Source organism: Rousettus aegyptiacus, unplaced genomic scaffold (assembly GCF_014176215.1).
Source record: "Rousettus aegyptiacus isolate mRouAeg1 unplaced genomic scaffold, mRouAeg1.p scaffold_m13_p_1, whole genome shotgun sequence".
In the NCBI taxonomy this organism is placed as follows: Eukaryota; Metazoa; Chordata; class Mammalia; order Chiroptera; family Pteropodidae; genus Rousettus; species Rousettus aegyptiacus.
Genome location: NW_023416284.1, coordinates 32,090,381 through 32,108,384, shown reverse-complemented (window position 1 = coordinate 32,108,384; position 18,004 = coordinate 32,090,381). Strand labels below are relative to the sequence as shown.

General features: G+C 37.1%; 1 protein-coding gene across 4 annotated transcripts in view; it reads left to right on the top strand.

Moving 5' to 3' along the window:
- The window catches only part of AGBL4 (ATP/GTP binding protein like 4), a 992,639-nt gene that overhangs the window by 696,726 nt on the left and 277,909 nt on the right, over positions 1 to 18,004 (top strand). For all 4 annotated transcript variants that reach the window (XM_036233744.1, XM_036233741.1, XM_036233757.1 and 1 more), the window contains one exon: positions 1,092 to 1,131. In XM_036233744.1, coding sequence (XP_036089637.1) covers positions 1,092 to 1,131 — 40 coding nt within the window. The remainder of the gene's footprint in view (positions 1 to 1,091; positions 1,132 to 18,004) is intronic.

Here is an 18,004-nt window from a genome sequence, read left to right as displayed (position 1 = left end):
AAGAAATAACACGTCAAAGCTCCCAATACTGTGCCTCACCTATAGTTGATACTCAAAAAAATGTGGCTGCCTTCTCCTTTCTCCTTAAGCAGAATTTCAGGAAACCATTCTTGAAGACAGAGGCAATATAAAAAGAAAATACAGATAAGGTAAAATAGGATAAAGTATCTATTATATTAAATACCAGTTAATCATCAGGTCCTGCAACGTGTAGCCTATGACAATGGTTCTCAAAGTGGAGTTTGTCTGGACCCCTTTTAAGAAAAAAATTATAGATTTTCAATAGTATTTATGGAAAATAAAGTATAGGAAAAGGAAAGAAGTTGACTTAAGGAATCCTGACTTACGTTTTTAAGGAAATTGCTCATCATCCCCCACCCCAAGCCTCCAATACCCACTTCTCCACCCTCTGATTCCTGTGACATCGTCCAGAACAGAGCTTCCCCACGACTATGCTAGTATGGGGAGCAAACCTCCTGAAATATTGATCACCTCTCCCCTTGGCGTAGCCAAGGCCTATTGCCTCCAAATACACATAGCCTCATCCGTGTAGCCTAGTGTGCCCAGCAAATATTTTCCTTGAATGTGTATGATATGAAGCAATGAGGAATCACTTAGAGAAGGAATAGTTTGATAATAATTGAAATTGTCTTAGCATTGCTGAGCAAATTCAAGAAATACAGCAGCTCAGGAATATCTTGGTTAGAAAGGTATATTGGGAGGATGACAGTGACTTAAGGACCCAAGACAAAGAAGATTGCCAAGATATCAGACACTTAACACTGCAGCTGGCATGAGCAGAGAAAAATCTAAGGCTATTTGGAACAAACACATGAGCCCATGGCTTTTCCCTAAGTATAATACAGGCTTGAGTGGAAGATCTCTAAGACCCTCTCAGCTCTGACCGCCCAAGAACAAAAAGGCTGCCTATTCCCTTTGCCTCTCTGCAGAATTGCGAGTAAGCACCAAGTTACCACAATAGACTCTGCTCTGGTGTCTGAACATCCCCTCTGTACGTCCACCCTGACCTGCTAAGCACAAGTTTGGCTCTGACTCAAATCAGTGCTCTCACAAGTTGTTTTCTTTTGCAGCAACAGCGGCAGCTTGATCTCCTGACAATAACCAGCCCCGGTGAGTAGTTGTGGCCTTTGTGCTTTGACTTTTCCCTTATTTTCCAAAGCGATGCCTGGTTGCCTATCCAAATGCAATCCCCGCCGTCCTCTGACCCTTTGGATGAGCAGCAGAACTCTTTTGCGCCATGAACGACCCTTCTCCCCACATCCCCTGCCCCGCAGACAGTTTCTTCCTCACCCTTCCCACCCCTTCCACCCACACCCCATCCCCGCTCAGCTCTTGCTGCTTCCTCTTGACTCTGCAGATGGCAGGGCTGATGTTGCTGCATATTCCAGGGTCAAGTTCTCACCAAATCACTTGGTGGACTCAAGTGTCAAGGAAGTCCCTCGGTCACCTGAGAAATAAGTTAAAATCATGGGGAGTGGGGAAGCTGCCTGGCTAGGTGGCATGGAACGAAGGGAAGATGGCTTATGAAGGTCTAGTCTGGGAAAGTGGCCTGGTTTGTTCTTCCAAACTGAGGGTCGGGATGACTCTTGTCTCTCACCTTTAACGGATGGTCAAATCCTCCAACGAAGCTGTGGCCATGGATTAAAAGGTCCTTTCTTCCCCTTAGTCCTGGTATTTAGCTTAGAGATACATTGAATGGTTTAGTTTGGCCAACAAGATTTTTTATTTTGGTTTGAGAACTTGAAGCAAAACTGACGAAGAGACACTGTTCTCTCTTGGAATCCAAGGAGATGAGGCTAACTGCAGAGTTAATGAGCGTTCAAGAGTGGGCGAGTGATTCATCTTCACCCATTGGCAATAATCAGAATGTTGAACAGCTCTGGTGACCCCCTGCTGTGCTAGGCTGTACCTTCAGTTACTAGACTGAGGAGTTGGGATCCTGGGGGGAGGGGCTACAGGGTTGGCAGGCTCTAAAATTGACTAATTACCAATAAATATGGAGGTATTTCAGTATTTTAGTAACCAATAGGGCTGTTCCATGTCATCCCTGCCTTCCATCAAGCCTGTGATGCTATAGCCCAAGGCTGGTTGGGTCACTTCCAAGGAGACTGAGAAATTGCCCTGTGCGGGCACTATCCTAGCACAAAGGCTAGTTATCTGGTCTCTATAACCAAGGCATAAGACAGTGACTACGAAAGTAAGTAGGATCCACCCAGTTCAGGTGATTACTATATTTCCACCTGATAGAGCTTTTTGAACTTGGCTTGAGAAGAACGAAGGTGAACTAGTTTGAAAAATGTTTGATCCATCAGAATGAGCTATGTTTAGCATATTTGTGATTAACATACATAGAAATTCCAAATCGTGACTTAATATAACTAGAGGGGCTCAGTTGTGTGACCTACCAAGTCTTCAAAAGTGCCGATTGGGAAATTGGAAGCCTTAGTAATCTGTGTTATCTTCTTAAACTCTTATTTTGTTTATTGTAAATAATTTTGTATATACAGAAAAGAGTAGAGATATAATGAATGGCCATTTACTGCCTCCGCCTCCCCCGAAACACTTTGACTTTATCATATCAACATCATGCCATTTATGCCAAAGAGTCTTTTATTTAAAAAAATTTATAAATCTAGTTGAGACTTTACTTATACCTGATGGCATCTCTCTCCCTTCACCTTACAGGTAGCCACTGTAATGATTTCAATGTTTCTTCATATCTACATATCTGAAAATATAACTGACGTTATTCTATAATGTCTATAAAAGATATCACACTGTAACTGTTATTCTGTGACTTTTCCCCTACTCATTATTATATTATTATATTATATTATTATATATTCATTCATGCAGATACATGTAGCTATTTTTCATTCATTTTAACTGCTATACAATATTCCATATATGATTAAATCATAATTTGTTCATTTTAGTCATCATAATTTAGGTTATTTTCACTATTTTGCAATCACAAGCAATGCTATTAAGAGCATTTTTGTGCATCTCTTCTAGTGCATAAGTATGAGAACTTCTCTAGGGCATATACTTAAGAGAGGAATTATTGATTATATGCATTTTCAAATTTACTACATAATGGCAGTTGTTTTTCTTAAGTGGTTAAACAAATTTATGGTTTCAACAACAACATGTAAGAATTTCCACTTCCCTGACTCCCAAATACTAGGAATTGTCAGACTTACAAAGTTTTACCAGCTATCATGATAAATGTGAAATGACATCCTTTTGCTTTTATAATATGTGTTTCCCAATTAGAGGTGAGATTAAGTATGTTTTCATATGTTTACTGGCCACTTCGTTTTATTCTTCTGTGAATTGACTTTTTCATATTTTTTGTTCATGTTCTATGGGGTTCTTTCTTTTTATTGATATAAGTTTCTTTTTATTCTCAATATCAATTTGTCACTTATTTGCATTACAAATATTCTCTCACAGATTATGGCTTGGGTTTTTTATTTGGATTATAATGGAAGGATTTTCTTTATTTTAATGTAGTTACATTTATCAGTCTCGCTTTATGCGCTTTGTTTTGTACTTATTTAAGAAATCCTTCCCTACCTAGATATCATATTCTTCTATATTTACTTCTAAGAATTGTCTAATTTTGTGTCACACGTGGGTCCTTATCTCATTTAGGACTGATCTTGGTCCTTAAATTACTTACTTATTCAATTGTTTTTTCATTTACATACAGATAATCCATTGTCTCAGCACCATACAAAAACTGATTCATCCTTTCTCTTACTTATTAGCAACTACGTATCTGTCACATATTAATTTTTCCATACACAGATATTTCTGAGCTCTCTGTGCTATTTCATTGGTCTACCACTCTTACTCTGCATTAACTCCAAACTCTCATATTTATAAGAAATCTTAATTTTAATATTGTCTTTATAATTGGTAAGGAGATATGCTTTTCCCTTTACCTTTACTGGTTATCTTTTGAAAGCACAATTATCTTCTTTTAAAAAAACAGTAAAGTTGAATAATTCCTGTATTGTGATAGGTGAATTTAATGTTTATATTTATTATAATTACTGGTATATTTGAACATATTCCTCCACCATATTTGTGCTTTCTGCTTATCATTCTTTTTTTTCTTTTGACCTTCCTTTTTTTGGATTACATTTTTTTCATATATATATATAATCTGCTTTTTTTTTTTTTTTTTACCCTATTTGCAGATTTGGATGCTATTGATTTTCTTTCTAACCTTAACTGGTTATCCTTTGGATATATTTGACTACACATTTTCTTACAAAGTCCACAGTTATTCAAAATTTCTATCATTCTTTCAGCACCAAAAGAGCCTTAACATGCTTTCACTACCTATGGAACCCCCTGTCAACACCTGGTTATTATTCCAACTTTCAAGTTAAACTTTTGCAAAAAAGAAAAATAATATATTATCATTATCATTATTATCATCATCATCACCATCATCATTAGATAATTGACTTTCCTACATAGCTTATTATTTTTTGTGTTCTCCTGTTTATTGTATCCCAAGATTATCTTACTAAAGCTAATTTAGTGAAAATCCATGGGCACCCCTCTAAATCTATATATGTCCTGATTTTGACTTCCCCCTGGAGTGATAGTTTGGCTAGGTATAAATTCTAATTTGAGGACTTTCCTTTGCATATTGAGGATATTTTTTATTATTTTATGACATCATAGTTGCTGATGAGAAGTCCACCATTATTGTTTTTGGTAACATCTTTTCTTGGGTAGGTTTCAAGGTTTTAAAAAATCTTAATGTTCTGCTTTTTCACTTGGATGTATGTATCTAGGTATGAATTTATTTTTATTTACCCCATTTCGTACTCTGAGTATACTTTCCGCTTGAGAATATGTCTGTTTTTATTTCTGAGAAATTATTGGTAAATTATCTCCTTAAACATTTTTCCTGCATTTCTTTTATTCTGTTCTTAAATAATTTCTATTAGATGTTTGTTGGATTCTCCCAAGTGGCCTTCCATGGTTCCTACCTGACTTCTTGTAATTTTTAATCATTTTATCTTACTGCACTAATTCTGAGTTCTCCACAAGTAACTAGCATTCATAAATTCACTTTTTGACCACGTCTAATTTAGATTTTTTTTCTGTCTTTTTCAATATTTCATTGACTATGTATTTTTAACTTCCAAGATTTCTAATTTTGTTCATATCCACCTGTTCTTGTTTTATTTCTGCCTATTCTGATTTATAATTCCTTATTCTGTTTTTCTGTTTTTATTGTTTCTTTGAATATTCTCAGTATGCTTATTTTAAAATCTTTGACTATTCTGTAAAATATGTTTCATTTGAAGTGAATTCAAGTGATAATTGTTAATTTTGTTTAGTATCATTTTTAGCTTTTGATTTCTTTACATGTTTTGAAATTTTAATTTGTAAAATCACTTTGAGGAAGAAATTTTCTGTTTTTTTCTCTCCCCGTTCCTGACCACCACTACCACCACCACTACCACCAAACTCCCACTATGCTCACATCTCCCTAAGGAGTGCTTTTTGCAGTTGTCTCTACCCATATCTTTATCTTAGGACCTGGTAAATATTGGGGATATGGAAGATCCAATGACGAGAAAGTCAGCAGGATAAGCTTAGCATTGCTTCTGATTCCTGTGCCCATATTCCTCCCTACTCTAGGCCTGTAACACACTATCTCCCAGAAAGTTTTGCAGCAGCCTTTTTTCCCTAGGTTCCTTTGATGACAGGGACCCCTGCCCTCAGTCCTTGCTCTAAGCAGATCTTGTCTCCGATCCTCATCTCCTATAAAAGCACTTTAGTCTCTATTATTCCATAGGATAATATGGAATTTATCCTATGGAATAGGATAAGGATGCTGCTACTGCCTGTATCTACATCCAGATCTTAGCAAGTCAGTAGCCTCAGGAGCATTTACCATTTTGCATTTCTGTGCATTTCAATATCATGGATATATATGTCTCTTACATTGGCGCCCAACTATATGTTTTATTTTTTTTCCATTTAGTATTTAATATTACTATTCGATGGAAATAAATGGGCTTATTGAAGCATGGCCTTTTGTAGTCATTTGCCCCAGAAGTCCAATTATAGTTTCTTCCTTACTCTTTGGAAAATTTGTTCTCCTGTAACCTCTTCAAAGAAAGGAAGTCCTTTTTCCTATCCAAGTAAAACCCTAACCACCAGACTGAGAAAAGAGACTGTTAGTGTGTATATACAAATACATATGTAATTTTCAAAATAAAATTAGAATGATACTATATAAACTGCTATTTGAATATAGTGTGAACATTTTTTGGTGCTAATAATCTCTAAGAGGGAATTTTATATAGCTGAAAGCATTCTATTATATTTTAATTCCCTCATTGTATATTAAATTATCCACAATTATTTAATTATAAATAACATCACAAAGAACATTCTTATATAAAGATTTTTATGGGCATATCTATTTCTTTAGGAAAAATTTCTAGAGAAAGAATTGCTAATGGAAAATACGCATAGTACACCAGTCACGATAGGCTAGGATACACTCATGTAACAATAACATCAAAGTTGCAGAGGCTTAAAAAACAAAGGTTGATTTTTCACTTTAGGTACATGTCCTTCATGGATTGGAGTCAGCTCTGCTCCATATCATCTTTACTTTGGCACCCAGGGCTGACTAAGCATCCTCTGTTTGGAACATTGCTAGGTGTCTTAGTTTGGGTTTCCTAAGAAGCAGACCTTGAGATGAAGATTTAGTGCAAGTAGTTCATTTGAGAGGTAATCCCAGAGACCTGGGTAGGAGTAGGGAAATGATTCAGGAAAAGGAAGAAAGCCAAGAAAGTTATTATCGAGGCTAAGGGGTGGAATTGACAGCGGGTATGTTGATACCCTGACACATCCAGTCTGTTCAGTGTATGGACATAGCCAATTCCGGTGGCCAAAGGAAGCCCAAGGAGAGATTTGCAAGCATCAGCAATTGGACATTATTACACATGTGCAGAAATTATAAGTGCAGGAAAATATGTGAGACTGTGAGAAGGTACTGACAATACCTGCCACGTGGATCATCATGACAGAGGGAAAAGGGAGAGATGGTGAGCCATGCACCTGCTTAAAAAACTTTAGAAGGAATCATTTCTGTTTAGATTTCCTTGGTTAAAGCAACTTGTATGACTATTCCTAAATTCAACAAAGTAGAGATGTAGAATTTTACCATAGAGATGGGCATTACAAGAGAAAACTAGTGAGAAGAACTAGAATATTTGACAATGATGAGTATACTTTATCACATTTTTAGAAAAATTTTAATGTTCCCACCATAAAGTTAAAAGTGCTGGTTATAGCTTAAACAACAACAACAACAACAAAAAGCTTTATTGAGATTTCATTCACATGTCATAAAATTCATTCTTTAAGGTACACTATTTACTAGTTTTCAGTATATTCAGAGTTGTGCAACCATCACCACTAATTTCATAACATTATCATCACCTCAAAAATAAATTCTATACCCATTCCCTCCCCATGGAACTTCCATTTCTGCCTTCCCACATGTCCTGACAACCATAATAGACTTTCTATCTCTAATGATTTGCCTATTCTGGACATTTCGCATTAATGAAATTGTGCAATGTGTGGTATTTTGGGATTGTCCTTTATTCAGCATAATGTTTTCAAGGTTTATCTATTTAATAGCATGTGTCAGTATTTTATTTCTTTTTATTGCTGAATGATATTGCATTGTATGGATATATCACAATTTGTTTATCCATTCATCTATTGGCCATTTCAGTTGTTTCCATTTTTTGGCTGTTATGAGTAATGTTGCTATGGAAATTTGTGTACAAGTTTTGTGTCGACATGTGTTTTTAATTCTTTTGGATGTAAACCTAAGAATGGAGTTGCTGGGTCATATGGTAAATGTTAGGATAAGCATTTTGAGAAACTGCCAAACTGTTTTCCAAAGTAGCTGTGCCATTTTACATTCTCATCAGCAATGTAGGATGCTTCCAATTTCTCCACATCCTCTCTGACACTTGTTATTATCTGCCCTTTGATTATAGTTATCCTAGTGGGTACAAAGTGGTATCTCATTGTGGCTTTGCTTTGCATTTCCCATTGTGGTTTTGATTTGCATGATGTTGAACATATTTTCATATGCTCATTGGCCATTTGTATATCTTATTTGGAGAAATGTTTAGTCAAATTGTTTCCCATCATCCATTTTTATTCAGGTTATATATGTATATTTTTAGTGTTGAGGTGTAAGAGTTTTAAAATATGTATTCCAAGTACAAGGTCTTTTATCAGATATGTGATTTGCAAATATTTTTTCTTGTTCTGTGTATTGTCTTTTCACTTGCTTGATATCCTCTGAAGCAGAAAAGTTTTTAATTTTGATGAAGTTCAATTTATCTATTTTTTTCTTTTGTTACTTATACTTCTGGTATCATAGCCGAGAAAATATTGCCTAACCCAAGGTCACAAAGATGTTCTCCTATGAGTTCATTTTTTATGTGATATTGGGTAGGAATCCAACTTGCTTCTTTTGAATATAGCTCTCCAGTTTTCCCAGTAGCATTTGTCAAAAAGACTGTTCTTCCTCCATTGAATTATTTTGGCAGCCTTGTCAAATGGCTATAGCTTTTCGATGACATAGACTAAAAAGATAGCATTAGGAAGTTATCTAATACTGGTACTCAGATGCCCTACATATATATTTCACATAATTCTCCATGTTGTCTCATAAGATAGGTATCATCTTTCTCGTTTTGCAGATGGAAAAGCAAAGGTGTTGCATGATTAGGTGAACTACCCACATGAACACTGTTAATAAGTGATGGAGTCAAGATTTAAATCCAGATCTGTCTCATTCTAAGCCCTTTCCCTTTTCCACTGTTACATATAAAATCATATCATTTGTGATACTAGCCTATGGAGTCTTCTTTCTCATATGGAATTCATACTGACCCACTTTGCTGGGGATGAGGAAAGCATGAAATGCCAAGGATAGCATAGTCACTGAGACTTTTCCACTAGCTAGGCTACATCCTGAGGGGACAATTGATTTCCTAAGATATCATAGAAACCTCCAGGAAAAAAAAGAATCACAGCTAGATTTGTCCCTGATTACAAAAATCCACAAAGATTTTTTTTAAACCTCCTGCTAACATTGTTAAAACAATACCTGTATTAAATGGTTGTAGACCGAGGCTGCTGGCTACTGTGTGACAATTTTGTTTTGTCTCCAATTAAAGTCCCCATGATGTAAATTTAGCCCCTCTGGAGACAAAAGGACCTAGAAAGTCCAAGTTAGCCATTTTCACTGCCTCCTGGCCACTTTTAGAGCCAACACAGCTTGCAGAGCCATTCCAGTGTGGTCAGTACCAGGAGTGAGGCCAAGCCGAAGGACTCCTGGCCTCTCAGCCAGAAAGTTAGCAGCACAGTGGATGTGCACAGGGAGGATGGTCTAAAGAACACATACACATCATTAAAACTACTTTAAAGAGATCTTTAGAGAGAAAAATAAATTACTTCTAATCCCACAGCTTTAGCACAATACAAAACCTAATTCTATTTATACATTTTTCCCTTGCAGTTCTTGTCTATAAGCAGAAACATATTTACATAATTGCAATCACAGTAAATTTTTATATACATCTTTTTTCACTTACATTATTTCATAAACAATCTTCATGTTGCTATGTAGTTTACATACTTACCATCCTTTTATAATAATTTTCTCTATTAAAAAATTGCACATGCCCATGGAGCAAATTTTGAAAAACACAGAGAAGTTATAAAGATGAAAATATCAGTTGTCTCCCAGAGGCAATCACTGTTTAATATTTTAACACATCTACTTCTTTGCCTTTTTAATGCATGTATAATTTTGTTTTACATAGTTTAGATCATACAGATATAAAATTATATCCTGATTTTTTATTTAATATTACAACAGAAATATTTTCCCATGCCAATAATGCTGGATATTTAACTTTATTCTGGTTTTTTACCTTATGAATAACTTATTAATCTTTGTGTATGTATTTTTGTCTACAATTTAAGTTATGTTCACATAGATTACTAATGGTGGAATTACTAAATCCATGAGCATTTTATAAGCATTTTAAAGGCATACTTATTTTTAAAAGCTCTAGTATCTTCCATCTTTTATATGTAGCCTGGTTTATAAAAATAGATGTCCTATTGTTGTGTATTTGTATTATTTCCAGATGTTTAGATGTTTTTCTCTTATAAATAACTCTACCATAAAATTATTTGCGAAAAAAGCTTTTTAGTTATTTTGCATAAGTTTTATACACACACACACACACACACACACACACACACACACACTGTATATTTTAAAAGTAGAATTACTGGGCCAAAGAACATTAATATATTTAAAGAGTTATTGAGTCTTATTGCCAACTCATTTTCCAGAAAGATTATATCAATCTACACTCCCACCTCTATCCCTCTTCTTCAACCTACTTCTCATGTCAACGATGAAAACCGACAGCATTGAGTGTTATTCAGGAAATTTATTAAATCTATGTAAACAAATTCCAGAATCTGAGAAACATATAAAGGCAGAGAGAAACGCGTTTTTTCTCAAGGTCTCAGGAGACAACCTGAGTAGTATGTTCCTAGGCTATTTGTTCTGGGAAATCTATATAGGATACTATATCCCAAGATTCAGTTGAGGAGACTAATGGGAAGGTGTCAAGGGTCCCATTTTAGAACATCCAGAAGGGTGAGCGGAGCTCTGGGAAAGGGAATTTGGAGGTGTGGCATGCAAAAGCTCCATAGTTGATCAGCGTGAGAGAAGTCGGTAAGAAAGGAACTGGCAAGACTTTAGCCATCAGATAGAATGCAGGCCCCAGGCCTAGAAGAACTGGAATTCACAGCATAAAAGATAAGATTAAGGAACAGCACTGTATAATTAGGAATCTTTAATCACAACCTAAATTAGCTTAAGAAAAAAATCATTGGTTCATGTAAATAGATAATCCAGAAATATATCTGCTTTTTCTCTGCATCTTTATGTAGGGGTCATAGGACCCAGTCTGTTTTTCTTCTATTAATTCAGCTTGCTGAATTGCTTCTCATTCTGTGATGGGGTCGTTATGAATTTGACCTTGGGAAGTCTATAAGCTTTTCTGTACTTTATTTATTTTTTACCATCTGTAGGAGCATAATGATAATAATACTTTTTATAACTTTATGAAGATTAGATATATAGAGAGTAGCTAGCATAGTAAAATGCATTACCCACAATAGATTTTAAATAAATAGTTGTTATTGTGATCACACTGCTTCATGACAAATTACCCCAGTCCTTAGCAGTTTCAAACAATAATAAATGTTTATTATCTCACAGTTCGTGTAGATTAGGAATCTCGTAGCAGCTTAACTGGATAGTTTCAGCCCATTATCTCTCCTGAAGTTGCAGTTAAGATGTCAGACAGGGCTCTGGTTATCTGAAGACTCGAGTGGAAGTGGAAAATCATCTTTACTATGCTAGCCACTCTCTATATATCTAATCTTCAAGATGATTTACTCACACAGATTGGCAAGTTGGTGCTGGCTGTTGGCAGCAGGCCTCAGATCCTTGCCACAGAAACTTTTCTATAGGGCTGCTTGAGTATCCTCACAACATGGCAGCTGACTTGCTTAAGAGGGACTAATCCAAGAGAGAGCAAGGTAGAAACTGCAATGTCTTTTATGTTATAGCCGAGGAAGTCATACTCTATCATTCCATGATATCCATCCTATTAGCTGCACAGATCAGCCTAGTCACTGTGTGAGGAGCACGTACAAGAAGAATCACTTAAGGGCCATCTTGGAGGCTGGCTACCAAAATGCTAATGATGAGGATTATGATAATCAATACAGAAGGTCCCTGACTTACAATAGTACAACTTACAATTTTTTGTCTTTACAATGGTATAAAAGTGATACACATTCGGTAGAAAATGTACTGTGAATTTTAAATTTTGATCTTTTCCTAGGCTTCCAATATGCAATAAGATACTCTCTCATGATGCCAGGGCAGTGGCAACGAGCCAGCAGCTCCCAGTCAGGCATACAATCACACAGGCAAATAACTGATACTCTACAGTGTACTACGTTGCCAGTATTTTTTGGATATTGTGTTCTGAGCGCATGATTTAGTAGGCTAGGCTAAACTATGATATTCAATATGTTGGGCATATTAAATCCATTTTCAACTTATGATATTTTCAAGTTACGATGGGTTTATTGGGATATAATTTCATTATAAGTTGAGGAGTATCTGTACTATATATTTGGTTCCTTTCAGACCCACTTACCTTTCCTCATTCCTTCAAGTGTTCTCCTCTTACTCCCAGGATATATGAATAATGGCCTGGCTTTTTGAGATTGGCAGGGTTTTCCAGGAAAAGTACTGAGAGTCGTCTAGCTACTGTTTCTTCCATAAATAGCTGCATTTGTCTATCTGTATCTTTCTATTTTAAATAAACCTAAATTATGCCTTGGTCATAAAAGTGAGAAATATTTTTGGCTCACTGGAATATAAGATCTCTCATTTAGAGAAAGAAGGCTATATGCCCAATATCCAGTTTTCAGTTTATATCATAGCTCTTTGCATTCTTGGTAAATGGATATTGAGCAGCCATTAAGTTGAAGCAAGAGATGATCCATGTACATATACTTGGAAATCCTAGATACTAAGGATGCAATGGAATCTCATAGAGGGTGGTGCATATCTTTCATGCTCTGGCCTAAAGCATTAAAGAAAGTAATGAGGGTAGGCTTGAAGAATGTGAGAATTTGCCCTTAGCAAGATTAACTGACCTGCCATTACCAGGGCTTACACAGCACTATTGGGACAGAAAAATAAAGTCTCTCTATGACAAAAAAGGAGAGACACAAAAAAGGAAGGAAGCAAGGAAGGAAAAATCCTAGGTTGCATACAGCAGAAATTTTGAGATCAGCTGGACCAGGGTTAAAATCTCAGCTCGACCATTTATTCTTTATACAACTTTAGGCAAAATAAAACCTCTCACAACTTCAGCTCTCTCATCCCTGAAATAGAGCTAATGATATTGACCTCACGAGTTGTTTTGAGTGTTAGAGGAGATAATGTGACAGGCAGATGTCATAACCTTGGAAATTGTTGTGAGAAGTCTTTCTTTGAGGATGGTCATCACAGAAAACTACTATTTTTTCTCACTAACCTAGCCCCAGCTAAGAAATGTCAGTAGGGTCTGTGTTTGGCATTGCAGTGCAATTTCCTTTCCTCCAAATAATGGCTGAAGCATTGTCTCATAAGCCTGATACACTTCTTTCTAGAAACAAAAAATAAGGGAGGACTCAGCCCAGCTCATCTGAGTTCCATTCTTGGATGGATGGCTGGATGTGTTCTTCAGAAGGTTTCCTTTATGGTAAAGATTATGCAGAAGATTAGCTTTTTAGAGAAGAGTTTTTAATTAGTGATGAAAAGAGAATTGGTATTTACCAGCTGCTTTTAGGGGAAACCAAAGTTACTTATTCCATATCAAGTGTCTTTAGATTAGTTTGTGAGGTGGGATGAGTTCTAGCTGTAGATGATACACTAGGGAGCATCTTATATCCCTTCGCTACGCTCTCTTAGAGACCAGGATCTGATGACTAACTCTCCACCATGCTCTGGCCTCTGCCCATGTCTTGTTCTCTAGGGTTAACAGACGGGGGCTGTCTCAGGAACGAGCTCATGTTGTTTCTACTAAGTCCTCTGATTCTCTCTCAACTTTTCTACTCCAAATACCCAGATCCTTCTTTCCTTCTTCCCTGAAGGTTCGGACGAGGGGCAACCTAACCACTTTCTCTTCACTGGATGGGGGATAACAATAGCAACAGTCGTGACCACAACCGTCACTGGCTTTGATATAGCACATTACAGTGTCAAAGGGATTTGCATCCAATACTTTATTCAGACAACAAACCAACCCTATGAAGTAGGCATCTTTATCTTAAAGAAATAAGATTTGTCTAAGTTCACAAAAGCTTGTAATTAAAGAAGTCAGAGCTTGGACCCAGGTTTTCAGACTCAGTATCCAATGGACTTTTGATTTCTCAACTGCCTTCCTAATTACAGGTGTAGATTCATCTAGAGTTTGTAAAGATATTAAAAGAAAAACTGAATGAGAAAAGGACAAGTTTAATGCAGAAATGAGCATTAGAGAGAAAAACAGTCATGGGGCCTGAGACAAAGATCTGGATGCAGAAAATTAGGTGTGAAGATCAGAACAAACGCAGACATTAATCCCCACTCTATAATTTGCTAATTCAACACTTCTTATATCCACTGTCCCTGCCCTTACCTGACAAAGCCAGAATGATCCTGGGATCTTACAGGCTGAAAGGGGGGCCACGTGGCCTCAGTTAAAGGGATGGGCTGCTAGAATATCTGGAGCCTAGAACCAAGCAGGTCATCACCACCTCAGAGTTTAGAAATCCAACAGTGTGGTTCCCTGTAAAATCCTTTATTTCTTCTGAAAGTATGTTCCCTGGATTACCTGTAACAAAATTACCAGGGTTTTGTTTGTTGTTTTGGGCTGGTTAGTCCATGGAACTTCAGATAGGGGCTGCTGGTAGAGATTTCTAACTATGGGAGGAGGCTATGGTGCTGAAAGATAAATATCAAAAAATGTTTTAAAGAATTATGCAGTGATTGAACCAGAAAAGAGAGTCCAATATAATTTTCAGTACAAAATAGTAGAGACCAGTGAAGGTGAGGAGCAGCAATTAAAGACCAGCAAATGACAGGTAGCCAAAGCAGTGCTACTCAAAGCTTTGTCCGCAGACTGCTGCCAGTGTGTAAACTGTTTGTCCACAATGAGATAAACATAGAAGTTGAGAGAAAATAGAATCTTTAATACCAATTTGACATCTCTGCAGCATCCAAATTTATGATCAGTGGACTTTTCCCAAATATCAGCTTATGATAGATTGGAAATAGAGACGCATTGTTGTAGTGAATTCAAGAAACATCAGCCAATATATACATCCAGGTTTTTATGCACACCTAACACCTGCTTGTATAAGTGATTTAGGTTTGTCAAAAATGGCAAAGGCTAGTTTTTAATCATGAGACCTGGCACATAGTAGGGGCCTAGAAATTATTTAGGATTGAACTTAATACGAAGACCATTTTCCTCTCAGCTATCAACCTGAGGAAGTCTTATGAATGGGTATCCTAACCCATTCCACCAGCCTTAAGTCTGAAGTATTGTTCCCGCCTGTTTCATTACTTTCCCTTGAACATCTGGCTGTTCTAGCATTTGCAGAAGCTGTGTTTCCCCTCTCAGCCTACCTAGAGCCTAAGTGGTGTTTAGTAAAGTTTAAACAAGCCCCTGTAGGGTGGTTGAAAAGCAACCTCCGTTTCTTTTGGATAAGAAGAAGAAAGAAAGAAAAAGGTCCCTCCCCTTTCCCTCTACTTGCTCATTAGGATTCCTGCATACACTGGTGGTGCCTGGCTGCTCTAATTGGATCCGTGCGCACACAGGTCTATGTGGCTCCATTGAATGCTGACATTTCTAACTAACTGACCTTTTCAGGACCATTGGTACTCCCATAATGAGTGTGCTGCAGCATTGTGTGGACACAATACAGCAGACTTCACAGTGCCCAAAGAATGCAGGATTGAAAACTATTCAGAATTCCCAATCTTGAGTTAGCAAAATGAGAAAATTGGGTCCCAACATTCATCAGCGTGTTATTGTGTAGGTATCGATTTCAATGCCCTTTCATTTCTTTCAGAAAAAAAAAAGTTGTATTATAGAGGTCTAAATTAACTTTTATTCTGTTATTTTTCCCCTGTACCTATAAAAAGGTCAAATGCATTCATAAGGCTGAGATAGATTTGCTAGATATAAGCGCTGAGATAGCAATCAACCTTCAAATAACCTTTAAGGCAACATCGGCTCTTCCACGAACAATAATTGATATACTCATTAAGGCCGTGAAATTCCTCAGGACTCACCTAAAGGAGAGCAGTTACAGGGCTGGCAGCAGAAATATGCCATTTAGAACAATGAGATAATGAGTCGGATGTTTGAAAATGTAGTCCATTCAGTGTTGCTGGGACAAGGAAGGGGACTTCAAAGGGAAGCTAACAAGATAGGGAAAAAGAGCAATGCTTTTCATGCTACCCAGCAGGAACAACATAGGCCAGGTCTGAATAGGACTAGCAGTGATTTCTGAGTGTCCCTTGGGTGCACAGCAGAAAATTAGAATCTTTTTCTCCAAATAAATGCAGGAGGGGCATAATGGACTTATCAGTGCCACTTTTTCTCTGCTAAGAAAGAGGGTATGGAACAGTTCGTAGCTACAAGTGGCAGCTTTTCTGATGAGACAATGCCAGCAGTGAGTGCACATGTGGCCCTGCCTCTAGTGCCCCTCTGAGAATTACACGCTTTTCCATTAATGGAATCCTGGAATCAGGCCACTATAGAACTATATTCTACAAGTGTTTATGAACACAGATCATGTGCCAACTTCTGTGTTAGTACTGAGAGGAATCTAAGAGATCATCTAATTTCATTTCTATTGAAGTCAATTCAATTGGAGCCAGTAAATATTTCTTAAATGTTATTTTGCTTCAAAAACTAGGTATAAAGAGACAAATAGGACACACTCTATCCTTAAGGCATTTAAGACTAGGATCCTTGCTCTCAATTTGTAGATGACAGATGGAATTAATATTGAGGATCTCTCTCACAGAGCACTCTACTGTGCTAGGTGCTACATATTGTATAATTGTCTAAATCCTAATTACTGTCCTGTTATTATAAATATCTTTATCCCATTTTGGAGAAGAAGCAGCTAAAGTTTAGATACGTTGTGTAAATTCACTCAGAATCACCCAGGTTTTAAGTGGCTGGGCACACTGACTGCAAAGTCTGTTCTTTGTGTCTTGCCACCCACCATTCATTTGATCTACAAATTTGTTGAGTATTTACCATGCACTAGCATTGGGGAGATTCACCATAACCCAGGTATAGAAAGCTCCTTCCTTTTAATGTGCAAATGATTATCTTCTTTTACTTACTGTGGGATGAGGTGTGGGGGTGCAGGACACAAGCAAAAGTTTAGTCTAAATAATGTGTTTTTTGGCCTGAGGTCCTTTCTGGTATCTCCCAGGTTGCTGGTCTCACACTGCTGATAACCAAAGGAGTTTATATTCCTTAAGCCAATACTCCCAAGGAAATGGGGCAGATCAGGCCTGTAGCATGCTGGGCCTCCTGCTACACTGGCTTCCACTGGACCAAATACTCTAGACTATGCTGCAGAAACAGTGAAAATAATAATAAGCAACACTTACTGAGTACATACTGTATGCCAGGTACTGTTCTAAGTACTTTTGCTATACTTACTCGCTTAACCTTCACGAAAACCTTTATGAGTAAATACCGTAATTTAATATCAGTTGGGTCTTAGAGGATGCACAGGAATTTACCACAAAGGCGAAAGCAGGGGCACAGAGGGTGCTGGGTGAAGCTAAGAGGACCACATATTCAAAGGCAGGATTACAGAATATTTATCAATCTTTATCTTTCTGGGTGTAGGATATATGACTTTGAACATGAGAGGTCAGTTAGTGCATGAGTTTAAAGAAGGGAATGGTCACTGGTATGAGATCAGAAGATTTAAAAAGTGTTCATTAAAAGCAACAAATGAATAGGACAAACAAACAGAGACTCATGGGCATGGACTATAGACTAGTGGTTACCAGAAGGTGGGGGTAGGGAAGGAGTGGGGAGGTAGATGGGGTAAAGGGCATCAAATGTAGGGGGATAGGGAGAGGGTGAAGTGGCTAAAGGGGATCAAGTCTATGGTAGCTGAAGAAAACTGGACTTTGGGTGGTAAACACACAATAGAATATACAGATGTCAAATTATAATGTACACCTGAAATTACATAATTGTATTAACCAATGTTACCCCAATAAACT